The sequence below is a fragment of the Carcharhinus amblyrhynchos genome, chromosome 2 (genome assembly GCF_965287045.1).
Source record: "Carcharhinus amblyrhynchos chromosome 2, sCarAmb.v2.hapA, whole genome shotgun sequence".
Lineage (NCBI taxonomy): Eukaryota > Metazoa > Chordata > Chondrichthyes > Carcharhiniformes > Carcharhinidae > Carcharhinus > Carcharhinus amblyrhynchos.
The window spans coordinates 139,015,413-139,027,724 of NC_137325.1; the positions used below are offsets into that span (position 1 = coordinate 139,015,413).

The window sequence follows — 12,312 nt, forward strand, 5'->3', positions numbered from 1 at the left end:
TCAATAAGGGAATTAAGGGTTATCGGGAGCAGGCGGGTAAGTGGAACTGAACCACTATCAGATCAGCCATGATCTTATTGAATGGCGGGGCAGGCTCGAGGGGCTAGATGGCCTACTCCTGCTCCTAGTTCTTACATTCTTATGTTCTTCTATGAGCTCGTGTTTATGGAGAGTGCCCAGGAATAACATTGGACAGGTCAAATCTGGAGATAGCAAGTGCATTCACAATAGATTCATTTCAGATCATTGCCAGATGGCTGGGGGTGTGATGTTGGGTGCAAATAAAGGAGAATTATTTCCTACACAATGAGTAATTATGCTCTGGAACATGTTGTCTAAAATGTCGCTGGAAGAATATTCAATAGTAACTTCCAAAGAGGAATTGGATAAGTACTTGGAAAGGGAATTTTGCATTCAGGGAAAGAGCAAGAGAGTGGAATTAATTGGAACACTCCTTCAAAGAGCTGGAATTGCCATCAATGGGCAGAATGGCCTGGTTTTGCTTGAGATGGCCTGTCATATGAGGAGAGACTAAGTCGGTCAGGATTATATTAATTAGAGTTTAGAAGAGTGAGAGGGGGTCTCATAGAAACTTAGAAAATTCTAACAGGGTTTAGACAGGGTAGATTCAGGGAGGATGTTCCCAATGGTGGGGGAGTCCAGAACTGGGAGTTTAGTTTGAGGATAAAGGGTAAACCTTTTAAAACTGAGGGTGAGGAGAAATTTCTTCACCCAGAGGGTGGTGAGCGTGTGGAGTTCACACCCACAGAATGCAGTTGAGGCCAAAACATTATCTGATTTCATTAAGAAATTAGTATTTGGGGCCAAGGGAATTGGGATATTGGATTTAGATGATCAGCCCTGATCAAAATGAATGGCGGAGCAGGTTTGACGGGCTGAATGGCCTACTCCTGCTCCTAGTTCCTATGTTTCTATGACTCTGTCTTTCTGTATCCCAGGATTATCATAGATCGACTCTTCAGTAGTGCACTAATCCTAATTAGTTCCGTTTAAAATATCCCGTTCGTCTGGGCTAGACAAACATTCTCCCAAGTAGGAAATCCCGTCTCCACTCTGGGTGAGATTGACAACTTGCTGCCTGGGAATTAGGAAGCTAAAAACTGCATCCTACCACCCCCCTCCCCTACACACCATCCCCCCCCCCCCCCCACCCACCACCACCACTCCCCACGCTCTGTGACAAGGGGTTGCTTCAGTAACATAAAAACAAATTAGTCTGCATGAGTGTTGGAAACATTCTGTATTCTCCGTAGAGCTTGCGGCAGATAAGGAAATCCGACCTTTTTTTTTAGAGTGTGGAAAAATTCCGATTAAGGGAAGACAACAGTCTCTTGGCCCAAACACAAGCTGAGCACAATCTGGGAATCCCCCACTAGTTTAATCTTCCGATGGAGTTTAAAGTTTATGTATTAGTGTCACAAGTCGGCTTACATTAACACTGCAATGAAGTTACTCGTTGTCACACTCCGGTGCCTATTCAGGTACATTGAGGGAGAATTTAACGTGGCCCTGTTGGGGGGGGAACGTGCAGACTCCGCACAGACAGTGACCCGAGCCGGGAATCGAACCTGGGTCCCTGGCGCTGTGAGGCAGCAGTGCTAAACACTGTGTCACCGTGCCACCCTGGGTAAACATGTAGAGCTGTGGGGATTGGGCAGAGGGTGGGCCTGGTTAAGATGCTCTGTCAGAGAGTCGGTGCAGATCCAATGAGCCAAATGGCCTCCTTCAGCGCTGTAAGGATTCTGTGAAACCCTTTGTCACGTCACTCCTCACTATTTCCGAGAGGAAAGAGCTATCTTCTGCTCAATCTGTCCCGATGACCATATCGTAAGTCTGGTATCATCCTTGCAAAATGATGCCATTACCACAGGGGAGGTGAGGGTGTCACAGTATTATCACTGGACTATTAATCCAGAGACCCAGGGTAACCGCTGTGCCAAGGAACAGTTGGTGCAAAAACTCCACAAACCTGGAAAGTAATGAAGTAAAATAAAACCCTTCACAATATTTGTTGCTTCTCATATCATCAGCATACGGACAACATTTTAGTTAATGCTGTAGCAATGTTCAGGCTGGTGTAGCCTACGGTGGCAGAGTGGTTAGCACTGCTGCCTTACAGCACCAGGGACCTGGGTTCAATTCCCGGCTTGGGTCACTGTCTGTGCAGAGTCTGCATGTTCTCCCTGTGTGCGTTTCCTCCAGGTGATCTGGTTTCCTCCCACAGTCTGAAAGACGTGCTGGTTCATACACAGAATCATACAGTGCAGAAGGAGGCCATTCATCCCATTGAGTCTGCGCCAACCACAAAGCCACCCAAGCCCTATCCTCATAACTCTATGCATTTGCCCTAAGTATTGCCCTAGCTAGCCCCCCTGACACTAAGAGGCAATTCAGAATGGCTAATCCACCTAACCCACACATCTGGGAAACCCCCCGGGTTTGCATTGGCTATGTTAACTCTTTGTATCGGGGGGATTAGCAGGAATTACAGGGATAGGACCTGGATTGGAATGTTGTCAGTGGGGGCTCGGTGGGCCGAATGGTCTCCTTCGTACTGTAGGGATTCTATTTAAGATAGAACCCATCTTGCATTGCAGGGCACAGCTCGGGAGGTCATAGAATGAGGAGACCATTCAGCCCACTGCATACTGCACTGTACCCATTGTTACCAGGGACGTATATTTGGCAGTGACTAATTCCATTTTATTTGCTCAGTCAGTAATTGATTTAAGGGGATACTGAGCATCAACCTGCTTTTTCCTGGCGCCATCCTTCCCAGTGCTTCAGAATTCCATGATTTCGGTGCAGACATTAAGCCAAGCCCAGCCACCAGTGGGAATACTCGCTCTCCGACTCCAGGCTGCAGAAAGGGATATTGATTCATTGCTTAAACAGCTCATTAAGAATGTCTGTGATACCAGATACAAGCAGTATTCCACCCTCGTGGGACTGACCAGTTCAACAGCAAATATACTAATTCTTCCCAACTTGGTGCGTTTAATGGAGCAAGAGGAGATTTAGACATGCTTCTGATCTGGTGTCCTGCCCAGCCAACTCGGGCAACAGTTAGAATCGTAGAATCCTACAGTGCAGAAGGAGGCCATTCAGCCCATTAAGTCTGCACCATCCCACCCAGGTCCTATCCCCATAATACCGTGCATTTACCCAGCTAATCCCCCTGACGCTATGGGACAATTTAACATGGCTACTCCACCTAACCCGCACATCTTTGGGGCGCGGGAGGAAACCGGAGCATCTGGAGGAAACCCGTGCAGACGTGTGGAGACTGTGCAAGCTCCTCACAGACAGTGACCCAGGCCGGGAATCGAACCCAGGTCCCTGGTGCTGTGAGGCAGCAGTGCTATTCATTGTGCTGTTGCGAGGCAGCAGTGCTAACCACTGTGCTGCTGTGTTTGCTGAGTTTGACTTGATTTGCTGCACCATGGGGTGAGGCAGTCGCAGTGCTGACATAGAATCCCTACAGTGCAGAAGGAGGCCATTCGCCCATCGAGTCTGCACTGACCACAATCCCAACCAGGCCCTATTCTCATAACCCCGCATATTTACCCTGCAAATCACCCTGACACAACAGTCAATTTAGCATGGCCAATCAACCTAACTCTCACACTTTGTGATCTGGTTTCCTCCCACAGCCTGAAAGATGTACTGGTTATTTGCATTAGCCATGCTCATTTCAGCGTACCCAAGCAGGCGCTGGAGTGTGGTGGCTAGGGGATTTTCACAGTAGCTTCATTGCAGTGTTAATGTAAAGTCTATTTATTAGTCACAAGTAGGCTTATATTAACGCTGCAATTAAAAACGTAAGAGCTAGCGCCAGGAGTAGGCCATCTGGCCCCTCAAGCTTGCTCTGCTGTTCAATAAGGCCATGCTTGATCATTTCGGGGACTCAACTCCACTTACCCGCCTGCTCTCCTTTAATTCCTTTATTGTTCAAAAATTTATCTATGAAGTTACTTGAAAATCCCCCAGTTGCCACATTCCGGTGTCTGTACAGGTACACTGAGGGAGAACTTAGCATGGCCGTTAGGGGCGGCACGGTAGCACAGTGGTTAGCACTGTTGCTTCACAGCTCCAGGGACCTGGGTTCGATTCCCAGCTCAGGTTACTGTCTGTGTGGAGTTTGCACATTCTCCTCGTGTCTGCATGGGTTTCCTCCGGGTGCTCCGGTTTCCTCCCATAGACCAAAGATATGCGGGTTAGGTTGATTGGCCACGCTAAAATTATCTCTTAGCGTCCTGAGATGTGTAGATTAAAGGGATTAGCGGGTAAATGTGTAGGGATATGGGGGAGTAGGGCCTGGGTGGGATTGTGGTGGGTGCAAACTGATGGGCCAGATGACCTCTTTCTGTGCTGTAGGATGTCTATGATTTCTATGCACATCTTTTGGACTGTGGGAGGAAACCGGAGCACCCAGAGGAAACGCATGCAGACACGGGGAGAACTCCACATGGACAGTGACCCAAGCTGGGAATCGAACCCGGGTCCCTGGTGCTGTGAGGCAGCAGTGCTAACCATCTGTTCCCTCCACCCTCACAGGACGTGCTGTTGAAAAATAAATCATTCCATCTCTGGTGGCTTTACCAATTGTCTTAAAGCTCTGCTGTCCGCTCACCAACCCCCCGATTGAAGCTTCCCTCTGCCAATAAACAGCTTTGATAAACTAAATAAGGAGAAACTCTTTGTGAGTTTGGAAGAACCCGATTAAATCTCTGCTCTCGGGAGAGGAATGGCATCTGTTTCCACATAACTCAATCAGTTAATCTCTGGCACCACATGTAATGTGTTTCCCTCTGCTCCCTCTCTGAGTCCTTAAATTTGAATGTATATAACTTGGACCAAACCTGTATTTTATAACGATTGAGTGTAACTTTCCTCTTTCTGGATGGGATGCGCCGTGACTGGAAATTTCTCTCCAAGGTCAACTGAAATCTTTGCGTGGACCCCCCAGTTTTCTGTCCCTCTCTTAGGATTCCCGTGCCCTTTGGTGTCAGGGGGACTAGCCAGGGTGAGTGCGTGATATTATGGGGCTAGGACCTGGGTGGGATTGTGGTCGGGTGCAGGTTCGATGGGCTGAATGGCCTCCTTCTGCACTGGAGGGATTCTATGATGAAGGGAACATTCCTGTCAGAATGCTGAGACTCATCGCCACATTCTTAAAATACTCAAACATAAAGAAGCACAGCATGTTTGGAGATGTTTAATAAGCAATGTATGTGGGCAAACATTCTTCCCAGTTGATGATTGACTGAAAGGTTAATGGCATCGACGATGGAGGAGTTATTCCAGGAAAAAGGCAGTTGTGCAGTATCCTCCTCCCCATGGGTTAAAGAGGGAAGTTTTTGTGTGATATTATCCTCCGGGCTTAACTCTGTTCTTTCCTCCCCCTGCGCAGTCTTCCCAGTCGGAGACCGAAATCGGTAAGAAACATTTGCTGACAGATCATCGAGCCTCTCTGGGCTACCTGGAGGAGATACATCAAAGAGAGCGGGCAGTCAGCGCAGCCAGTGTACTTACCAACACCATGGAAGGTAAGATTCACACAGAGGACCAGAGTCACAACCACAAAGCACTCCCCAAGACCCAGGGGGAATTAGAAGGATGGTTTACAAAGGATATGACACTTACGTCCTCTTCCCATGTGCTAAGTTTCCCAATGGAGAAGACATTCCACCCCAAGTTCAAGCTACAGCATTGGTCCCACAGTGCACTGCACTAGGCTTTGTACACCATGGCCAAGCCATGTACACATTGTGCACCTCCTCCTGTGCCCCCCTGGTGGTCTGTGGTGTTACTGCGGAAGGACTCAATCTGTTCCTTTATTTGCTGCTAATTACAAACAGTTTCATGGCAAAAATACAACTCCGCCTGTCTCGTACTCAATTCAGGCTAGGAGGAAATGAATAATGAGAGGCTCTGAGTTTTGCTTCAGTTTGCAATCTGACAGGCACTAAACTCAATCACTGTTCTGCTTCAGAACTCAGATTGAATCAATCCAGACAATTCAGACTGATGCAGCTCAGACTGATGCAGCTCAGACTGATGCAGCTCAGACTGACGCAGTTCAGATTGACGCAGTTCAGACTGACGCTGTTCAGACTGTCGTAGTTCACTGTCGCAGTTCAGACTGTCGCAGTTCAGACTGTCGCAGTTCAGACTGTCGCAGTTCAGACTGTCGTAGTTCACTGTCGCAGTTCAGACTGTCGCAGTTCAGATTGACGCAGTTCAGACTGACGCTATTCAGACTGTCATAGTTCACTATCGCAGTTCAGACTGTCGCAGTTCAAACTGTCGCAATTCAGACTGTCACAGTTCAAACTGTCACGGTTCAGATTGATTCAGTTCAGACTGTCGCAGTTCAGACTGTCGCGGTTCAGACTGTCGCAGTTCAGTTTGACTCAGTTCGGACTGTCGCAGTTCAGACTGTCGCAGTCCAGGCTGACGCAGTCCAGGCTGACGCAGTCCAGGCTGACGCAGTCCAGGCTGACGCAGTCCAGGCTGACCCCATTCAGATTGACAGCTTAGATCAACTCGGCCCAGTTTGGCATAGTATGCATTAGCTCAGTACAATATGTCAGAATACAGATTGTCTCAATTCAAATTAGCACATCTATTTCAGAGTCCAACCTTGTTGAAGACCTCATGTTCCTGCGTGGGGTTACAGAACAGCTAAATCTGAATCTGATTTCCTTGTGCTAAAATCTGAGTGTATCATTTCCAGCTGAAATGATCCATGCCTTTGTCCTTATCTGGAGCAGAAACATACCTGTGCCTGGAAGGTGGGTGAGGTTCTGTGCACCATTAGGCTCGACTGGAATCACCCCTCACATGCTCAGACAGCCTGCTGGAGAGTGACTGGGGTGTCAGGGTATACATGTCAGCCTTTGGAACTGCACACAGAATAATTCACCAATATTAAGTGTAAAGTAAGGCAGAGAAGTACACTGGGTGCCATAAACAGTTAAAAAGATACTGATTGATAATCAGCAAAAATGTATCAGAGCAGTGTCTAACTTATTCACAACTGTGTTTACTTTAAAGAAAGGGTGGGTGCAGTTCTCTCTTTAGACTCTACAGCCATCTAGCTACAGTTCTGTGCTGATGCAGAGCTTATTGAAAAGAAGCTGGGTGCCTTTGAATGGTGTGGGAATAGTGCAGGCACTGGATGAGAACTCAGGGTGCTTTTGCCTGGCAATTCAGATGATTTGATTTGATTTATGATTGTCATGTGTATTAACATACAGTGAAAAGTATTGTTTCCTATACAGACAAACATACCATTCATAGAGGAGGAAAGAAGAGACTGCAGAATGTAGTGTTACAGTCATAGCTAGGGTGTAGAGAAAGATCAACTTAATGCGAGGTAGGTCCATTCAAAAGTCTGATGGCAGCAGGGAAGGAGCTGTTCTTGAGTCGGTTGCTACGTGACCTCAGGCTTTTGTACCTTTTTCCCGACGGAACAGGGTGAGAGAGAGAATGTCCAGGATGCCTGGAGTCCTTGATTATGCTGGCTGCTTTGCCGAGGCAGCGGGAAGTGTAGACAGAGTCAATACATGGGAGGCTGGTTTGTGTGATGGATTGGGCTACATTCACGGCTTTTTGTAGTTTCTTGCGGTCTTGGGCAGAGCAGGAGCCCATCCCAAGCTGTGATACAACCAGAAAGAATGCTTTCTATGGTGCATCGGTAAAAATTGGTGAGACATGCCAAATTTCCTTAGTCTTTTGAGCAAGTAGAAGTGTTGATAAGCCAGTGAGGAGTGTCAAACTGCTGAACTCTGCACCACGACAGTGGAGTTAGTTTGTTCTGATGGGATTGATTGGCAGCTCCTGATACTCATTCACGACTATATATATTTGAAAATTTAGCAAAGCCTTGCCAGCAAGCGCTGCTCGCGACATTGCTGCCAGTCCAACAGATTTGATTAATTTTTAGGTCAATAGAGTTAATGGTCCTGAAAGTATTTGCCTGGCCTTTAAAGATACAGTGAGCTGCCACTTGTTCTTTCGTTCAGGCTTATCCTGGTCCATGTATCATTACTGAACGGTTCAGCTGCCACTAAGGGGTCTGGGTGTCAAGCAAACACCTCCAGGAGTTAGCAGCTTTGAAAGGATTTGCACAAAGTTTGGGAGATAACAAAGTACAAGCTATATTGGGATCTACTGACACTCTCTGCGCCATAGCCCGCAACTGGAGCTGGGTTTCTGCATGGAACACAGTAAACATTGAATAAAAGATGGGCGATTTACAAAGAGCATCTACAGAGATATAGAACAGCACAGTACAGGAACAAGCCCTTTAGCCCATGACGCCAACTTAAACTAATCTCTTCTGCCTGCTCTTGGTTCATATCCCTCTGTTCCTTGTATATTCATAGAACCATAGAATCCCTATGGTACAGAAGGAAGCCATCTGGTCCATCAAGACTGTACCGACCTCAATCCCACCTAGTCCCTATTCCCATCACCCCAATTTACCCTGCTAACCCCCCTGACACTAAGGGTCAATTTATCATGCCCAATCAACCTAACCTACACATCTTTCAGACTATGGGAGGGAACCAGAGCACCCGGAGGAAACCCACGCAGACACTGGGAGAATGTGCAAACTCCGCACAGACAATGACCCAAGCCGGGAATTGAACCTGGATCACTGGCGCTGTGAGGCAGCAGTGCTAAACCACTGTGCCACCATGGTGTGCTCTTATCTAAAAGCCCCTTAAACACCCCTATCGTATCTGACTGCACCATCACCCATGGCAGCGTGTTCCAGATACCTAAAAACTTGTCCCTCACACTCCTTTGAACTTTCCCCCTTGTACCTTAACTGCACGCATGTTAAGTGCATATTGAAAGGTCTAATTGGAACACATGTCATGACATTATTACTCAACACTTCATTTATCAGAAAGAAATCACAGGGTCTAATGGACCCTTGGTCTTTATCTCCCATTTGCCCCTTTTCTCTCCTGAAAAAGTAAATCTAGATTAGCAGGAAGCAAATATTCTAACTGGTGCACAGGAAATTTCATATTGTCATCAGGGAGTTCTTCATGCAAAGGATTGGAATTAACTTTGAAATAGTGGGAGGGTGGGGTGGCAGGACTTGTCTCAGGGCTCCCCCTGAGTTCATGCCCAAATTTCCACCAGCATTTTGGCAGAAATTCCGAGGACAATTCACCCCCTCGGATCTGCTCCAGAGAATCAACGGGTGCTATGAGTGTAGCTTTTTCTCTCTTAGCTGAGATGATTTTCAGAAGGCGTTTGACAAGGTACCTCACAAGAGGTTATTGCAGAAGGTCAGGGGGCATGGAGTTGGGGGTAGGGTGTTAGCGTGGATAGAGGATTGGTTGTCAAATAGGAGGCAGAGAGTGGGGGTCAATGGGTGCTATTCGGATTGGCAGTTGGTGACTAGTGGAGTGCCCCAGGGGTCGGTGCTGGGGCCTCAGCTATTTACCATTTATATAGATGATCTGGAGGAGGGAACCGAGTGTGTGGTGTCGAAATTTGCTGATGACACCAAGATTGGTGGAACGGCAAATTGCGCAGAGGGTGTGGAGAGTCTACAGAAGGATCTAGATAGGCTGGGCGAATAGGTCAGGAACTGGCAAATGGAATTTAATGTTGGCAAGTGCGAGGTGGTCCACTTTGGTAGGAATAATGGTAGGAAGGACTATTACTTACGTGGCGACAAACTGCAGCAGGCGACAGTGCAGAGGGACCTCGGGGTCCTTGTGCATGAGTCGCAAAAACCCAGCTTGCAGGTGCAGCAGGTGGTCAGGAAGGCGAATGGGATGCTGGCCTTCATAGCGAGGGGGATTGAATATAAAAGTAGGGAGGTCTTGCTGCGGCTGTGTAGGGCATTCGTGAGGCCGCAGCTGGAGTACTGTGTGCAGTTTTGGTCGCCGTACTTACGCAAGGATATTTTGGCCTTGGAGGGAGTGCAGAGGAGGTTTACTAGGCTGATACCGGAGTTGAGGGGGTTGAGCTATGAGGAGAGGCTGAATAAACTAGGCTTGTACTCGTTAGAGTTTAGAAGAATGAGGGGAGATCTCATTGAGATGTATAAGATGATGAATGGGATGGATAGGATAGAGGTGGAGAGACTCTTCCCGCTCAGAAAGGACAGTAGGACTAGGGGGCACAGCCTCAAGATAAAGAGGGGGGTGGTTTAGAACGGAGTTGAGGAGGAACTTCTTCACTCAAAGGGTGGTGAATCTCTGGAATTCTCTGCCCGTTGAAGTGGTGGAGGCTACCTCGCTAAATATTTTTAAGACGCGGGTTGATGAGTTTTTGATAAGCGAGGGGATTAAGGGTTATGGGGAGAGGGCAGGAATGTGGAACTGAGCCACGACAGATCAGCCATGATCTTATTGAATGGCGGGGCAGGCTCGAAGGGCTAGATGGCCTACTCCTGCTCCTATTTCTTATGTTCTTATGTTCTTATGGCATGGTGGCACAGTGGTTAGCACTGCTGCCTCACAGCGCCAGGGACCCAGATTCAATTCCCAGCTTGAGTCACTGTCTGTGCGGAGTTTGCACATTCTCCCTGAGTCTGCGTGGGTTTCCTCCAGGTGCTCCAGTTTCCTCCCACAGTTCAAAGCTGAGCATGTTAGATGCATTGGCCATGCTAAATTGCCCCTTGGTGTCAGGGGGATTAGCAGGGTAAATACTTGGTGTTATGGGGATAGAGCCTGGATGGGATTGTGGTCAGTGCAGTCTCAATGGCTGAATGGCCTCCTTCTGCACTGTCGGGCTTCTATTCTCTTTTATAACCCTTATCTTCACCCATGAACTGGGCATGGGTCCAAGGTTCATAGCCCAAGCTCCACCAATCTCGAAAAGGGAAGAACCTGAATCCATTGGGTTTTTTAAGATCTCTTGACAGCAGGAGGTAGAAATTCGAGAGGTGAGGTGGAGTGGAATGCACCGTGGAAAGGGTAGGTAAGAATTTGGGAGTTGGCCACTTAGTCCCAGTCCAACAAGTTCTGTTGCCATTCAGTGAGAGTATGGCTGATCTGCAACCTAACTCTAAGCTGACCTGCTTTTGCCCTATATCATTTCACACTTGGATAAGAAGAAGCTGTCAATCTCAACTTTAACATTTACATTTGATCGAACATTAATTGTCCTTTGTGGAAGAAAGTTCCAAACTTCTACTGTCCTTTGTATGTAAGACATTAAACGGTTTAGATTTCCAATGACAGAATGAGTTAAAGGTCGGAGATGATGAAATATTGACACAGTGAGGAGGAGGAGGAGGAGAAAGGATGCAAGGAAGGGAATTCCCTGCTTATAACGAACAAGAGAGAAACAGTGCACAGAGGAACAATCAGGAAACAGATAAGGCAGAAACAGAGAAAGAATTTCAAATATAATCAAGGAATCCTGGTTCAGAATTCTCTTAAGGTTAACTTTCAGGTTGACTTGGGGAGGCAATGGCCTAGTGGTATTATTGCTAGACCCAGCAATCCGGAGTATTGCTCTGAGGAACCAGGTTCAAATCCTGCCACAGCAGATGGTGGAATTTGAATTCAATAAAGAAAATATCTGGAATTAAGTGTCTACTGATGACCATGAAACCATCGTTGATTGTTGGAAAAACCCACCTGGTTCACTAACTTTAGCGAAGGAAATCTGCCGTCCTTACCCGGTCTGGCCAACATGTGACTCCAGAGCCGCAGCAATGTGGCTGACTCTCAACTCCCCTCGGGCAACTAGGGATGGGCAATAAATGTTGGCCAGCCAGCGATGTGTCATGCCCCATGAATGAATAAAACAAAAGTTAGGAAGGAATGTGCAATGTTCGCATTCATTTTGTAGAGGACTAGAGTACAAAAGTGAGGATGTACTGCTGAGGATGTATAAGGCTCTGGTCAGATCACATTTGGAGTATTGTGAGCAATATTTGGCCCTATATCTAAGGAAGGATGAGCTGACCCTGGAGATAGTCCAGACGAGGTTCACAAGAACGATCTTGGGAATGAAAAGCTTGACGTATGAGGAACATTTGAGGAGTCTGGGTCTGAACTCGATGGAGTTTAGAAGGAGGAGAGGGGGATCTCATTGAAACTTACAGAATACTGAAAGGCCTGGATAGAATGGACATGGAGAAGATGTTTCCTTTAGTAGGCGAGACTGGGATCTGAGGGCACAGCCTCAGAGTAAAGGGGCGACCCTTTAGAACCAAGGTGAGGAGGAATTTCTACAGCTAGAGAATGGTGAATCTGTGGAACTCTTTGTCACAGAAGGCTGTAGAAGCCAGGCCATTGAGAG

At 47.3% G+C, this 12,312-nt stretch overlaps 1 protein-coding gene across 1 annotated transcript in view; it reads left to right on the top strand.

Moving 5' to 3' along the window:
- Positions 1-12,312, top strand: part of LOC145358968 (sodium channel protein type 1 subunit alpha-like) — a 512,173-nt gene that overhangs the window by 379,402 nt on the left and 120,459 nt on the right. Inside the window, exon 19 of the mRNA XM_080213322.1 lies at positions 5,435-5,570. Coding sequence (XP_080069448.1) covers positions 5,435-5,570 — 136 coding nt within the window. The remainder of the gene's footprint in view (positions 1-5,434; positions 5,571-12,312) is intronic.